Below are 14,942 nucleotides of genomic sequence, written 5' to 3' on the forward strand. Positions count from 1 at the left end.
TAAGTTGTAAGTGAGGTCGCATACAGATCCCTAAACTAGTCATTTTTGCCCTTTCCAGGATCCAAGTAGGCACTGAAGAAAACACTTGTCTCAAGAGGAAAACACCTTTCCATTCTTCATGGAATGGAAACAGGGTGCAGCAATGTCCCAGCCTTACAGGAATGCAGAAACTCCTGGCCACCAGATAACCCTGGCCACCAAAACCCTACTGCGCAGGCGCGGTTCCGGCTCCACGTTCTTCGCCTGGCGCGTGACAACCGTGCTTCCACCCTGCCCCCAATGCCGTATAACTGCGCGTGCGCAGTTTGCACTCCCTCCACCCACCCACCCCCTCCCCGACGGGCACGTGCGCGTTCTCGCCACTCAACTCTTCGGCGGAGGGCGCGCGCCCTGGAAAATTCCACACCCGAGCTAGCTCCGCCCAATGCGCCTTTTTTCCTGCCCCCGGCTCTTTCACTCTTAGTCCCATCCCGGCGGCCTTTGCGTGAGCAAAATGGCAGCCCCGTTGCCGCGGGGTTTGTCTTGCTTATCCAGGGCTTTAGGATGGTGGTCTTGGCAGGTGGGTAGGGACGGGGTGAGAAGAACTCTGGGGGCTGGAGGAGGAGGACGGAGTAGAGGGAAATACTCGCTTGGTGAACTTGGACGAAACGAGTCGTGCCTAGGCCGGGAAAGAGTTGAGGTAGATGGGACACAGCTGTTGAGCTAAGGGACTGAGTGCGAGAGCTTGGGTAGGGCCATCAGGGCAAGCAGGTTCTCAGGGATTAAGTTTTTTTCGGTTGGTCGGAGTCTGCCTGGCGTGGAGGTGTTAAGGGGAAAGAAGTAATGGTTTGGATGATGGGCTTGCTCCGTTTGATTTTTATAAATGTCCTAAATTGAACAGTAGTTGGAAAAAAGGGAGTCCTGTGCCTGCCTGAACAAACCTTACGGTAAGAGAGAAAAGAGACCTGGTCTTTGAAGAGCTTATTGATCACTTGGGAAGTAGAACAACAGAATAGTTTACAGTGAGGCTTCCAATAGAATGAGCAGAAGGAAATCCGAGTAAATGTAGAGGAGATGCCAAGAAGAGGACTTTTCTTTCGTTCATTTCAGTATTCGATTGGTGTTTAAGTTCCTCATCAGACTGAACGTTCTTTGAAAGCAGAAGCCTTGCTATCGTCAACTGTGCCTCCCTAGGAGATGGCATAGTCCCGTACTAGAGAAAGTGCTAAAGGAGATCCTTTAGTGAATGTTGAGTGATGTTAGTGAGAGTTGCTTGCTGGCTTAGTAAGAGTCTTCCATAATTGTTAAAATAGTGCATTTCACCTTGTGATAAGTGGGTGGCTGTGATAAGATAAATCGCTTTATAATTGTTATAAGTCATTTTTTTGGGTGGTGCACTTTCTATCTTTGCTTAGTTTGTACAGAATAGATTTTTCCCTCCAGGTTACCTAACCTTTTCCTGCTGTTTTCCAGCCAGTCCTGGTGACTCAGTCAACAACAGTAGTTCCAGTGAGAACCAAAAAACGTTTCACACCCCCTGCTTATAAACCCAAATACAAATCAGAAAAGGAGTTTATAAAATATGCACGGAAAGCAGGACTGGTGATTCCTCCTGAACGTTTGGAGCGTCCTATACATCTGGCCTGTACAGGTGAGGTATGGTATTTCTGATACCTTGACCCAGTATCCTTCTGACAGAGATCTTCTTGGAAAGAGGAATGATTTGGACTATGATTAATAGCATTTAATTAACCACAAAATCAGTTCAGCCTCAGTAATTTACTTTATATACACTATGTATTTCATGAGGTCATCTTTGATCTTGTTTTCACACTTGCTAGAAGGCAAAGGTAAAATTTCTCCATTTTGTACAAGAAGCTGAGACTCTGAAAGAAGACTAAAATTATCTTATTCTACTTTTTATAACACAATAAAGTTCCCTCTACATGAAAGTCTATTTCATTAGTCTATTTTGTATCCAGGAGCCCTGTTGATTTTTTATGGCCTCAAGATGACTTCTTTTTCTTAGTCTTTCAGTGCTTTCTTAGTTTTCTCCTTCTCTCATTACAGCTGGTATCTTTGACGCCTATGTTCCTCCTGAGGGTGATGCCCGAATATCATCTCTTTCTAAGGAAGGACTGGCACAGAGAACTGAGCGGTTAAAGAAGAATGTGGCATCGCAATTGTCGTAGGTGTCTGAGACAGCTGGGAGTCAATATTAGAATAAAAATTTCTGGTTGCTGCTTTATTCCAGAGAGGCCATCTTGGGCTAATTGAGTTGGATCTAACTCCCTTGACAATATTTACTTTCTCTGTAATAGAGTCTGTAGTTAATGTGTAATAATGTGGACATTCTGAATCTTAGCATCTTAGCCTTGATTGGTAGTTTTTGTCACATCGTTTAGAGAGTTGATATTGAAGTTCGTAGGACACTTTTTTGATCACATATTTTAAAATTTAAAGTAATAATAAGAGAGAGCATAGTTACGTGAGAAATATCTTAGAGTTCAAACCGAAGAGAGTAAGAAAATGCTTAAGAAGACAGACCTGTTCTAGGGAGCTGGCTGGGCCTTAGTTAAGCAGCAGAAGCCAAAACCTTCATAGACTTTTAATGTCTGTCACTCTAGCTCTGACTGTATGTAAATTATAGGTTCTTTAGGGTCATATGTTGATTTGTATGCACAAATATATTGAGTCAGTGTTAATTCTTCATGTGGCCATAACATATTTATCTAAATACAGATCTTCTCACATCAGTTCTTCTACCTCAAACTCCTTTGTGGCTCCCTAGTCCTGAAGGATAAAATCGAGATTTCTTCAGTGGTATTCGGGGCTTTTTATAATTTGGGTTTTGCCTTACTCTCCACCATCTCTTCTTATTCCATTTTTCTCATCCTAAACTTCAGCATTTCCAAACTAATTGCTGGTTCCTTGACAATTGTTGTGTTATGTCTTTGTGTCTTTGCACGTCCTTTCCTTTGCCTGAAAGTGTCTTTCTCTCAAGGACTGTATCTGTTTTTTTTTTTTTTTTTTTTTTTTTAGGGGAGGGAGAAGGGAGGTAATTAGGTTTATTTATTTATTTTTAGAGAAGTACTGGGGATTGAACCTAGGACCTCGTGCATGCTAAGTATGCACTCTACCACTTGAGCTATGCCCTCCCCTCTTGTATCTGCTTTTAAGCCTTCCCTGACTCTTTTTGGAGCTGCCTTTGTTATAATTGTAACTGTGCACTTATTATTACTACTTCTAATAACTATATACTGTGATGATTTCCTCTTGTGTATTTCTCTCCTGGCCTGTGAGCTCTTCAGTGGAAGGGTTCATGATGATGAACAGAATACATGTGGTTTTATCATGGAGTTCACATCTAGGGGAGGAAAACAGTCATTAAATCCTGATTGTACATAAATAATTATAGGTATGATGGAGTATAGGTGCTGTGGGAACATATGACAGGGAAAGATAACTTGGTCTGGGAGTTCAAGGAAGGTTTCCCTGAGGAAATGACATTTAAAGCTGGGAACTAAAGGGTTGCTTAGAGTTAGCTGAGTAGAGGAGTGTAGTGAGTAATAGCATTCGAGGGAGACGAAACAGTGTAAGCAAGGCTCTGAGGTGAAAAGAGTGTGAAGGAGGTGTTGGATTTTGTCAAATGCCTTTTCTCTTGATCATGTGATATTTGTGTTTTATTCTATTGATATGGTGTATTACATTAATTGATTTTTTAGTATTAAACCAACTCTGCATTCCTGAGATAAATTGCACTGGGTCATGGTGTCCCTCATCTTCTTAATATATTTACATTAACCATTGATTACATCGGAAATCCCTGTTTACATTATTTTAACTATGAGAATGCTATTGACAGCTGAGTCATGCAGCACATTATCATCACTTTTCTTTTCCTGTGTAATATTTTTTTTCTGGCATTGTGTCTTTTTTCTCATTTGCTAACAGAACCCCTGGTTGTATTAATTTTCTCTCAGTAGGTGGAAAACATTTAAGTATTTTATCAATGTCATCTTCAATAAGAAAGCCCTCTGGAGCCTTGATACCTATTTCAATCTGGATTGCTTACTCTTTAGGCTCACTGTATATCTTGGGATCTACTTTTTATAATCATCCTCATACTCCTTTTGTCTTGCTCTTATGTTGTAATCCCCATTTCCTGGATTTTATGTCTTTCTCTTTCATGAATAACTTTTTATTCAGTTATTTTGGTGGTGCACATTCCCCAGCAACTTCCTGAGAAAGGTTGGATAGTTGGTAAATGAGATCTTGCAAGGCTAAGAAAAAGTCTTTTACTTTCCCTCCTCATTTATAATTTTCCCAGGTATAGAATTCTGGGCTTGAAATCATTTTTTTCTCAATTAAACGCACTACTCTATTTTGTCTAACTTCTAATGTTGGTAGTTAGAAGCCCTGTGTCCTTCTGACTCAAGTCTGTGTATGAAACCTGTGTTTTCTTTCGTAATGCTTATAGGATGTTTTCTTTAATGCCAAAATTCTGAAATTTCACTATGAGAAACCCTGGTCCTTCTTTCGAATGACTGAAGTACGAGTTAGAAGGTTGAATTTATAGGACTTGGCACATTCAAAAAATGATTATTGAATAAGTGGACAGACATTAATGGAGGTTAATATAAGCTGTAAGTTATGGAAATTGTATAAAGTCTTCTTTAGAAATGATTCTCATGCTTAATTTTACAGAATCCGGAAGATAAAAGAAAGTGATCCTAATTTTAAAATAAAGGACTTCCCTGAAAAAGCCAAGGATATCTTCATTGAAGCTCACTTGTGTTTAAACAAGTAAGTGATTTCTTTGTCTTAAACTCATTATATTCTCACAGCTCTCAGTTATTCTACGCACAGATTGTTTTTTTTTTTTCTCTTCAGATAAGAGTTCTAGAGTGAGAGAACTCCTGTGTGGGAAATAATTGGAGCCTGGAGCTGTTCTTGACTCCTCTCCGTGATTCAGGGGGTTTTTACCATTTGGTCTGTCTCAGCTCCACCAGCTAGTGTTGGGACTCTGCTGAATGGCTGCTGCTTTCACCCTGCCTGATCCCTAATTCACCCTGACCCTTTTTATGTGTTTGTCTTGTGTATGTACATTTCTTTTCCTTAATTATTTTGAGTAAGTTTCTTTTAAAAATTTTCCAGCTTTTTCTTGATCCAACCAAGGGAAAAGTCAGGGCTGCTAGGGAGATGAAAAATCAACATGAGGGGCCTGGAATAATCTTAAGTATCAGAGTTGTTGCTGACATTCATTGAGCTGTGGCTGCTATGGCTCAGCTTCAGGTAGGACCCCAGACTTGAACTCTAAAATCCATTAATTTTATTTCTCTAAAAAAACGATTTTTGGGGGGAGGGTATAGCTCAGTGGTACCTAGCATGCACGAGGTCCTGTGTTCAATCCTCAGTACCTCCATCAAAAATAAATAAGTAAACCTAATTACCTCCACCCTACAAATAAATAAGATAAGATAAAATAAAATAAAACAAATAAAATTAATTTAAAAAAATTTTAATTGTTAAATATTTCAAACATATTAAAAAGTACCATTCAAGGTAATAGATGTTTACATTCTGCCAAATTTGCTTCTGGATGCCCATTGGGGGAAGAGATAGTGATGAAGCATCATAGATACAGCTAATGCCCCACCTCACTATTCTTTTCCTTCCCAGAGGTAACCACTCCTCCCTGTCATTCCCATGCATGTCTTCATACTTCCACCACGTGTACACATTTACGAACAGTGTACAGTATTGTTTTATGTACTGTGAAAATTTACATAAATAATGTTTTTTTGACACCTATTTATTGTCCAACGTCATTTTTTGTATGTTTGATTTTTTCCTGTCATGTTATTTCATGCATTCTATTTACCATGATTTTTCTTTGCTTCTTTTTCTCCTTTCATTTGTGGGATTGATATAATTTCCTTCTTCCCTTTTTCCTTCTTCCACTTGTTTGGAAGTATTATGTTCTACTTCTATTCTTGTAGTAGTTATTGTTAAAATGTTTAACATGTATTGTTGACAATATCATGAGAAGCATCAAACACTTGAATTCCAATCACTGCCTCATATGTCTTCCATGTTATTATTACTTAGTGTTTTTAGTTCTGCCTTGTTTTTATTTCACTTGCATTTTTTGTCTGTGGTTCCCCACCGGCCCCCACTTCATTTTTAAAGGATGCTTTCTTTGGGTGGAGAATTCTAGGTTGGTAGTTAGATTCTGTCAGCATTTTGAAGATGTCATCTTTCTGGTTTCTCTTGGTTATGTTGAGAAGTTAGCTGTTTTTTCCTTGTTGTTCCTTTGAAGTTAGAATTTCTTTTTTTCTTCGGCTGCTTCTAAGATTTTTTTTCTCTACCTTTAGTGTTCAACAGTTTACTATGATGTGTGTGTGTGTATGTGTGTGTGTGTGTGTGTGTGTGTGTGTGTGTGTGTGTGTGTGTGTGTGTCTTTATCCTGCTCTGGGTTCCTATTCTTTAGTCTGCCTGCTTTTTTTAGTAGTGTTGAAAAAAATTCTTAGAACATCTCTTCAAATGTTGCTTCTGCTCCACTTTTCTGTCTTCGTGTATAGCTCTGAATACACATAACATTATATCTTTCCACTGTGTGCCAAATGTCTCTTGTCTCTTTTCTATATTTTCCAGTCTTTTTTTTTCCCCTCCAGCTTCAGTCTGGATATTTTGCCATCTATCTTCCTGTCCTCTTTTCAGTTGTATCGAATCTGCTATTGAACTTATCCACTGAGTTCTTGTTTCTATACTTATTTTCTGTTTTTCACTTTGAGAATTTTCATTTGATTTTGTTTGTGTGTGTGTGTCCCCCATTCTTTGCTAAAATTATCCATTCTGTCATCTGATTTCTTGAACATACTAATTACACTTATTTTAAAGTCTGTGTCTGATAAAAATCTGTATTTCTGTACATCTGTCTTATTTTTTTTGCTTCTTGCTTTGGTTAGTTCTTGTCTTTTTTACATGCCTGCATTTTTTTTACAATAGATTTTTTTTAAAAATAAAAAATGTAACTTTATTTAAAAATCATCAGTTTAATAAGGGCTTTTATTGATTGTGGTAAAATACACATAAAATTTACCACTTTAACCATTTGAAAGTATAGTTCAGTGGCATTTAAGTACATTCAGGATGTTATACAGTCATCACGGACTATCTATTTCCCAAACTTGTTCATCATCCCAAACAGGAACTCTGTACCCATTAAGCAGTGATTTGCCATTGCTCTTTCCTCCCAGCACATGGTAATATATATTCTACTTTTTGTCTCTATGAGACTTTTAAATACCACATTTAAGTGGAATCTTACAGTATTTGTCCTTTTGTGACTGTCTTATTTCTCTTGGTATAATGTCTTCAGAGTCCACCCATGTGATAACGTGTCAGAATTTCCTTCCTTTTTAAGGCCAAATAGTATTTCACTGTATATATATACACCACATTTTGTATCTGTTCATCTGTTGGTGGACATTTGGGTTGTTTCCACCTTTTGGCTATTGTGAATAATGCTTTTATGAACACTGGAGTATAGGTTTGAGTTCCTGCTTTCAATACTTTCACCCAGAATATGCACCTAGGAGTGGTACTGCTGGATCGTATTGTAATTGTGTTTAATTTATTGAGAAACCACCAACTGTTTTCCATAGTTTTCACCATTTTACATTCCCAGAAATGTTTTACCAGCAATGCCCAAGGGTTCCTCACATCCTCACCAACATTAGTTATTTCCCATTTTTTGGATAATAGCCATCCTGATGAATCTGACGTGGTATCTCACTGTGGCTTTGCTTTGCGTTTCCCTAGTGGCTAATGATGTTGAGCATCTTTTCATGTGCTTGTTGGCTATTTAGTAAATCTTCTTTGAAGAAAGATCTATTCAGTTCTTTGTCCATTTTTCAGTTGGGCTGGTATTTTGTTGTTGAATTGTAGGAGTTCTTTATGTGTTCTGGACATTAATCCCATATTAGATATATGCATTGCAAATATTTTCTCCCATTTTGTAGGTTGTCTTTTCACTCTCTTGATAGTGTACTTAGATGCACAAAAGTTTTAATTTTGATGAAGTCCAGTTTATATGTTTTTTCTTTTGTTGCCTGCGCTTTTAGTATCAAATCCTACAAATCATTTCTAAATCCAATGTCCCCCTGTGTTTTCTTCTAAGAGTTTTATAGTTTCGGCTCTCACAATTACATCTTTGATCCACTGAGTTAATTTTTGTATATAATATAAAGTAAGGGTCCAACTTAATTCTTTTGTGTATAGATACCCAGCTTTCCCAGCACCATTTGTTGAAGAGGCTGTCCTTTCCTGTTGGAGTGGTCTTAGAGCCTTGTTGAAAATCAATTGATCATTTATGTGAAAGTTTGTTTCTGGCCTCTCCATTCTATCCCATTGGTCTGTATGTCTGTCCTTACATCAATACCACACTGTAATTGGATTGTTTTCTTAATTTCCTTCTCTGGTTATTCATTGCTAGTATATAGAAATAAAACTGATTTTTGTATGTTGATTTTTGTATCCTGCAACTGTGCTGAATTTTTTTATTAGCCCTACTTTTTTGTGGAATCTAGGATATTCTGCACATAAGATCATGTCATCTGCAATCAGATAATTTTTTACTTCTTCCTTTCCAATTTGAATGCCTTTTATTTCTTTTTCTTGCCTAATTAAATTGGTTAGAAGTTCCAGTATTCTTAAATAGAAATAGTAAAAGCAGGCATCCTTGTCTTGTTTCTGATGTAAGAGGAAAGGCTTTCACTCTTTCACCATTGAGAATGATACTAGCTATGGATTTTTCTTATAAGGCCTTTATCATTTTGAGGAAGTTTCCTTCTATTCCTAGTTCATTGAGTCTTTTTATCACAAAAAGATCTACTGGTAATGAACTTTCTCAGTTTTTGTTTATCTGGAAATGTCTACAGTTCTTCATTCCTGAAGGATAGTTTTTCCATCATAGAATTCTTGGTTGACAGTTTTTCCTTCAGGGCTTTAAATACATCTTCCCACTGCCTTTTCATCTTCATAGTTTCTGATAAGAAATCAACTAGAATCTTATTGAGGATCCTTTGTATGTGACGAGTCGCTTCTGTTTCGCTGCTTTTAAGATTCTCTTTGTCTTTTGGTTTTGACACTTGCACTGTAGTATGTCTCAGTGTGGATTTCTTTGAGTTTATTCTGCTTGGAGTTTGTTGAATTTCTTGGATGAGAATATTCATGTCTTTTATCAGATTGGGATGTTTCCAGCTGTTATTTCTTTGAATGTTTTTTCTGCCCCCTCTCTCTTCTTCTTCTGTGACTCCTACAATATGTATGTTACTGTACTTGACGTTGTCCCACGTGTCCCTCAGGCTCTACTCATTTTCCTTCATTCTTTTTTCTTTTTGCTCCTCAGACTGGATAATTTCAATTGCTGCATCCTCACGTTAGCTGATCCTTTTCTACCTGCTCAGATCTGCCATTCAACTCCTGCAGTGAATTTTTTATTTCATTTACTATACTTTTTAGCTCCAGAATTTGTTTGGTTCCCTTGCATAATTTCTCTCTCTTTATCAATGTTTTTATTTTGTTCATGCATTGCTTCCTGATTTTCTTTAGTTCTTTGTCCATAGTTTCCTTTATCTCATTGAGCATAATTAGGACAGTTGATTTAACATCTTTGACTAATAATTCCAACTTCTAGGCTTCCTCAAGGATGGTTTCTGTCAAATTTTTTCCTGTGAATGGGCCATACATTCATGTTTTTTGTATACTTTGTAATTTCTTGTTGAGAACTGGACATTCTACATATTATAATGTGGTGACTTTGGAAATCAGATTCCTCTACTCCTCAGGAATTGCTGACTTTGCTCATTAGTGCCATTGCCATCCATTTGTGAGTTTTCCAAATTAGTATTGGTAAGGGTGTATTCTTTATTGTGTGTAGTCATTGAAGTTTCTGTTCCATTATCTCTGCAGTCAGCCAGCGACCTGGCAAAGATTTCCTAAATTGTCTGGCTGAATAAAAACAAAACAGGTGTTCTTGTCCCTTTATCCCTTTAAATCTTCTGATTGGTGTCAGTGGGAGAAGCTGCTGCAGCCAGCAGGGCCAAAACCGTGGCATCGTTTGCTCTGCTCTCTCTGCGATCCATCAGACTGACCAAAATGTGTGGCCCCAGAGTTTTGGATCCCCACTGCCTGGCCTTGCACCACCTGTCCACTCCAGGAACACAGGCCGCTATCCCCACAGTCATGGCAAGGCTGAGGGAGGGAGGGTAGTAGATGGTTTGCATATGTTCTTAAATCCAAGATCACTGGCTTCGCCCTTCATCAAGCACTCCCTTGGTTGTTAAAAGTGTGCAGTCAATGTCAAGAGTTTTGAAATTGTTGTTCTGGTCACTTTTTCTAATTTATCAGTTGTTTCAGTGGAGGGACCCATTCCTAGTGCCTCCTGCTCCATCATTCTGCTTGATATCTGTGTCTGTTGATTTTGTTAGATAGATTCCAGGTATGTTTTGTAATGTTTCATTGTAAGCTCGTCTTCAGTGGCGAGTGTTCTTCTGAGGGAATTCTAAACAACCTAAGTTGTGAATATGCTCCCAGAGAGGTTTTGTGTGTGTTTCTGCCAGATACTGTAGGTATATCATTGGCCAGGTGTCAGTTTCTGTGTTAATTTCTTAGCTTAGGAATTCTTGCACCATCCAAACACCATAAATTCCATGTCTACATCTGAGTATAATGTAAGCTTAGGGCTTTAGTTTTTCAGTTTCTGTGGGATTTTTTTGTATTTAAGATCCCCCCGCCACCCCACCCACTCAGAGGCCTAGACAGAGGGAAGCTTTATCTCTAGATTGGTGGACTCTTTTTCTAGTCTCCCTTTCCTGCAGGTACAGGACTCTTTTGAGGGTCATAGCTTTATGCAGGGATCTCAGTTCCAACTCCCTGTCCTTCCAGTGTCCAAGGTTTGGGGAAAAGTCAAACTCTAGCCTTCAGATCCTATTTCTGGATCCCCTAATCATCTCTTATGCTGTTGTGGTATCAGGTTGTATTCTTTCCATTCTAGTTTTAATTCCTTCTTCCTTTCTGGCATCTAGGGACTTAACCTTTCTTTCCTGTAAACGAGGCTAGAGATTTTTAAGTGTGTGTGTGTGTGTGTGTGTGTGTGTGTGTGTGTGTGTGTGTGTGTGTGTATTATATTCTCTCCATCCTTTCTAGATGTTTATAGTGGGAGTGGTTTCATGTAAGCTCAGTTGATTATGTTGCCAGAAGCAGATGTCTTCCTTTTATTTTTCAGGGTAAGTTCTCTTGCAAAATAGTAAATGAACTTGCAGAAGGGGGGATTTATTTCTACTGAAGATTTCTAGGCCAGGATAGTGACGAGGAAGAATTCATTCAGAGGTGCCAGGCCTGGTGGTCATGGTAGCTGTCAATACAACTCAGTCTAGTCTAGCACTACAGTTGGGGAAATGACTAAGAATCTTTTGTATTAGGAATAGAGGTGAAAGGGAAGCAGATAGACAGATGTAATCCATTACCTACTCTGAGATTAGAGACCCAATTTTTCAAAGGGCAAAGACTTAAACTGCCCAGAAAGTATTAAACTGTGGGGAAAAGTCATGAATGTATATCTGAAAGAAACTAATCTGTGTTCTTAGGTTGATTTGAAGCCCTTCAGTTAGGAACCTTCCTAAGGTCTTGTATGTACAGGAGCTGAGGTTTGCTGTCTGTTTTCTTACTATTACTGCATAGAGTCAGCATGACTAGGTCACTCTGGCAGCAACAGAGATGGGGTGGGGGGTTGTGTGGAAAGGACCAGAAAAGACAGATGGATTATCTTTTGGCTGTGTTCAAAGATAAGAGTGTAAGATACAAGGCCAAACAGTTGGTGTTGATGGTGTGTCTGTAGTCAGAGGAGATAAGGTAAACTTTTGGTTGATATTTATGTTGGATTTTGTCCCCGTAGCAGCTTAGAACAAAAATCAGTCCCCGTGTCCTAGTAAGGATCACTTGCCCATCTCAAGGATGTACAGTAATTTCAGAGAATTTCCTGCTGCTGCTGCGATTCAAAAATAACTTTACACTGCTATTAGTTCTCAGGATTTTCTGGTAAATCATATTGTTCATTTTGTGTCCTTAGGACTGAGTATATTACCTGGCTTATAGTAGGTGTGCAGAATATGTTGGTAAAAATGAATGAAATTGTTTTCCATTTTCAGGGCCATTTTCAGCTTTCATACAGGGTGTCATAAAAGCAGGAGTCAATGATATGTATGTCTTTCCTTTTTAGCTCAGACCATGATCGACTTCATACTTTGGTAACTGAAAACTGTTTTCCGGTAGGTTCTCATCCTCCTCAGAACTGTGGGATGCCTGACTAGACAGATTCTAGATAGCACCTCTGGTTTTGAAAGTATAGGAAGTTTAAGGCAAAAAAACTGAAGTTCCATTAGTTTTGGTTGAATGACAGTGATTTGAAATGGACTCTGGCAATGGCCATTCAAATGAGAAAAGAGGGGGTCCCTCAACAAGCAGTACTGAGACTACAGATCCTAAAATCAGGGGATGGGCCACATGAGGGCTGCCCTACACATGCCTGCAGTATAATAAAGGATTTAACAAGTGTTCATGAGGCTTACATTGTGTGGTAACAGGGGTACTAGATACTGTTGGAGATCCCCAAGAATAAAGACTTTGTGGTTCTGTTAGGGGTTCAAGAACAAGAACTTCAGTTTCTGTCAGTTTTGCCTCATCTCCCCAGGGACAAGCATAGCTAACCTAGTCTTAGCAGTTTAGCCCTTGTAGCCCTGTAAGATCTCACCCATCACTGCCAAAAGGTGAGAGGAAAAAAAAGCCGCAGTCAACAGAAATGCATGCAGTCATGAAAGGGAGGGATAATGGTGTGTTAGCTGGCAGTTTGAAGTGTAGCCTTCGTTGATTTGGAGAAGGGTCCTCAAGGAGGTAGGTGGGTTTCAAGTTGTGATTTAAAAATGAAAAGAGTTGTAAAGTGAGCTTGAGCAGTAGCTTAAGCAAAACTTGGAAAGGTAAGAGGAAAGATAGGACAAAAAGCATTTGGTGGGAAATGTTGCATGTTGCCTACAGTATCACAAGAAGTGAGATCAGATGGGGAAAGAAGTACCAACTGCCCCTACATGAATGGGAAAATACAGTTGAACTTATTCTCCTCTGCCCTCAGGACATGGTCTGGGACATCAAATATAAGACTGTCCGCTGGAGCTTCGTAGAGTCTTTAGAGCCACCCCAGGTGGTACAGGTTCGCTGTTCAAATCTGCTGAACCAGGGCAACGCGTATGGCCAGATCACTGTCCGCATGCACACCCGGCAGGTAGAGGCACCAGTCTGCTTTCCTCCCAGCTTTTATTCACTCCCAGGTTGGGCACCTACCGCTGAGTCCTGGGTACAGCGGCCCAGGACTGTGAGTTCTAAGAGAAGGTTCTCCATGGTCTTTCTTGCCCTGGTACTGCACCCTTCCCACTGCTGGATGTTAGCTCTGCTACTACCGGTGTGAGAATATTCTTTCTCACCCTTCCTGGACTACATCTCCGCCCCACCCCGCCCCACCCTCACCCGAGTCAGAACCCTCTAAATGTAAATTGTTAGTGGTTCATCAGTCTACATTCAGAATTCTGGATACTTTGTTTCTCCCCATTAAGGTTTTTTGTTCTAGTTTCAAAAATGTTTCAAAAATGGTTGTGTGGTTACAAAAAAAAAAAAAAAATGGAGGAAAAAACAACTCTGAGGACTAACAGACCAGATTTGCTTTCACCCTTGCAGACTCTGGCCATCTATGACCGGTTTGGCCGGTTGATGTATGGACAGGAAGATGTGCCCAGGGATGTCCTGGAGTATGTTGTCTTTGAAAAGCACCTGGTGAACCCCTATGGGAGCTGGAGAATGCATGGCAAGATCATTCCCCCATGGGCACCGCCTAAGCAGCCCATCCTTCAGGTGAAGCAGCTTGTGTGGTTTAAGACATGGCATCTTAAGCCACTCCTGTTGGGCTCCACCTAGTGGAGAGAGGGGGTGATGCAGCACCAGGGAAGGGGAATCCTCCTTTTAGGGGTGGCCCTGGAGGGGAGGGTGATCTCTCCTGGATAAGCCATGGACTTGGATGGTAGATAACTCAGTTTCCTGCTCTTTCAGACGGTGATGATCCCTGGCCCCCAGCTGAAACCCTGGGAAGAGTATGAAGATCCACAGGGAGAGGCCCGTAAGCCTCAGCTAGCCTGATGGCAAAAATGACTCCGGGGGTGAAGCGTGGGTGGTCAGGTGGCTGGAAGCTGTGAAGTCTGGGAGTCTGGGAGCTGTGAAATCATCCATCTTCCTCATGCTCTAGGAAGAACTGCCTTTGTTCTCTCTTGACCTGCTTGGGTCTTTTTAGCAGTCTTGTCCTCAATAACCACTGCTGGTGGCTGGGCCCTGGTGGGTGGCTGCTATGCACAGCCATGGACCCACTTCTTTTTTAAATCTTATATCTAGTTTCTGAGTCCAGATAAAAGACAGCATGTTTCAGAGAATATCTGATAGCTTTTCCCACAGCAAGAAGTGTTGGGAGCAAACTGGTAGAACTTTCTTTATAATTACAGGGCAGGGATTAGAGTTTGAAATAAAGCTCTGTGGGGTGTTGGACCAATTATGGTGGATTCTGTGCATTTCTCCTGGTTCAGGCTGGAAGTAGACCAGCCTTCAAATGGCAGAAATGGAAGTTGTCTTAATTGTGAGTGATGTGATTTCCAGGAAATCCAGACTTGGGAAAAAGAATGTTTATAAAAGATGATGTCATTTAAGAGTGTCTTTTCTCATACACTGGCTCACTGAATCAACATCTGTATTTCAGAGAAGAATGTAAATCCAAAGAAATCATTTAACCCTCATACTTTGGATTTTGTTCTTAATTACCAGCTGCATCCTGGTGTGATCTCAGGAAAGGTCAGGGAGGTAAGGGC

General features: G+C 39.9%; 1 protein-coding gene across 1 annotated transcript; it reads left to right on the forward strand.

The window, feature by feature from the left end:
* The first annotated feature begins 400 nt into the window (after positions 1–400).
* MRPL45 (mitochondrial ribosomal protein L45) lies at positions 401–14,632 on the forward strand. Its single transcript, XM_006176379.3, has 8 exons — positions 401–559; positions 1,453–1,630; positions 2,050–2,167; positions 4,687–4,785; positions 12,266–12,314; positions 13,172–13,321; positions 13,771–13,944; positions 14,140–14,632. The coding sequence occupies exons 1-8, from the start codon at positions 494–496 to the stop codon at positions 14,224–14,226; spliced, it is 921 nt and encodes a 306-aa protein (XP_006176441.1). The 5' UTR covers positions 401–493; the 3' UTR covers positions 14,227–14,632.
* Positions 14,633–14,942: the final 310 nt, after the last annotated feature.

The sequence above is a fragment of the Camelus ferus genome, chromosome 16 (genome assembly GCF_009834535.1).
Source record: "Camelus ferus isolate YT-003-E chromosome 16, BCGSAC_Cfer_1.0, whole genome shotgun sequence".
NCBI lineage: Eukaryota > Metazoa > Chordata > Mammalia > Artiodactyla > Camelidae > Camelus > Camelus ferus.

Excerpts from the sequence above, each read along its gene's own strand:
- MRPL45 (XM_006176379.3), top strand. The coding sequence starts at position 494 with ATGGCAGCCCCGTTGCCGCGGGGTTTGTCTTGCTTATCCAGGGCTTTA. Across the intron at positions 560-1,452 it reads TAGGATGGTGGTCTTGGCAG|CCAGTCCTGGTGACTCAGTC; the intron begins GTGGGTAGGGAC and ends GCTGTTTTCCAG. Across the intron at positions 2,168-4,686 it reads AATGTGGCATCGCAATTGTC|AATCCGGAAGATAAAAGAAA; the intron begins GTAGGTGTCTGA and ends TTAATTTTACAG.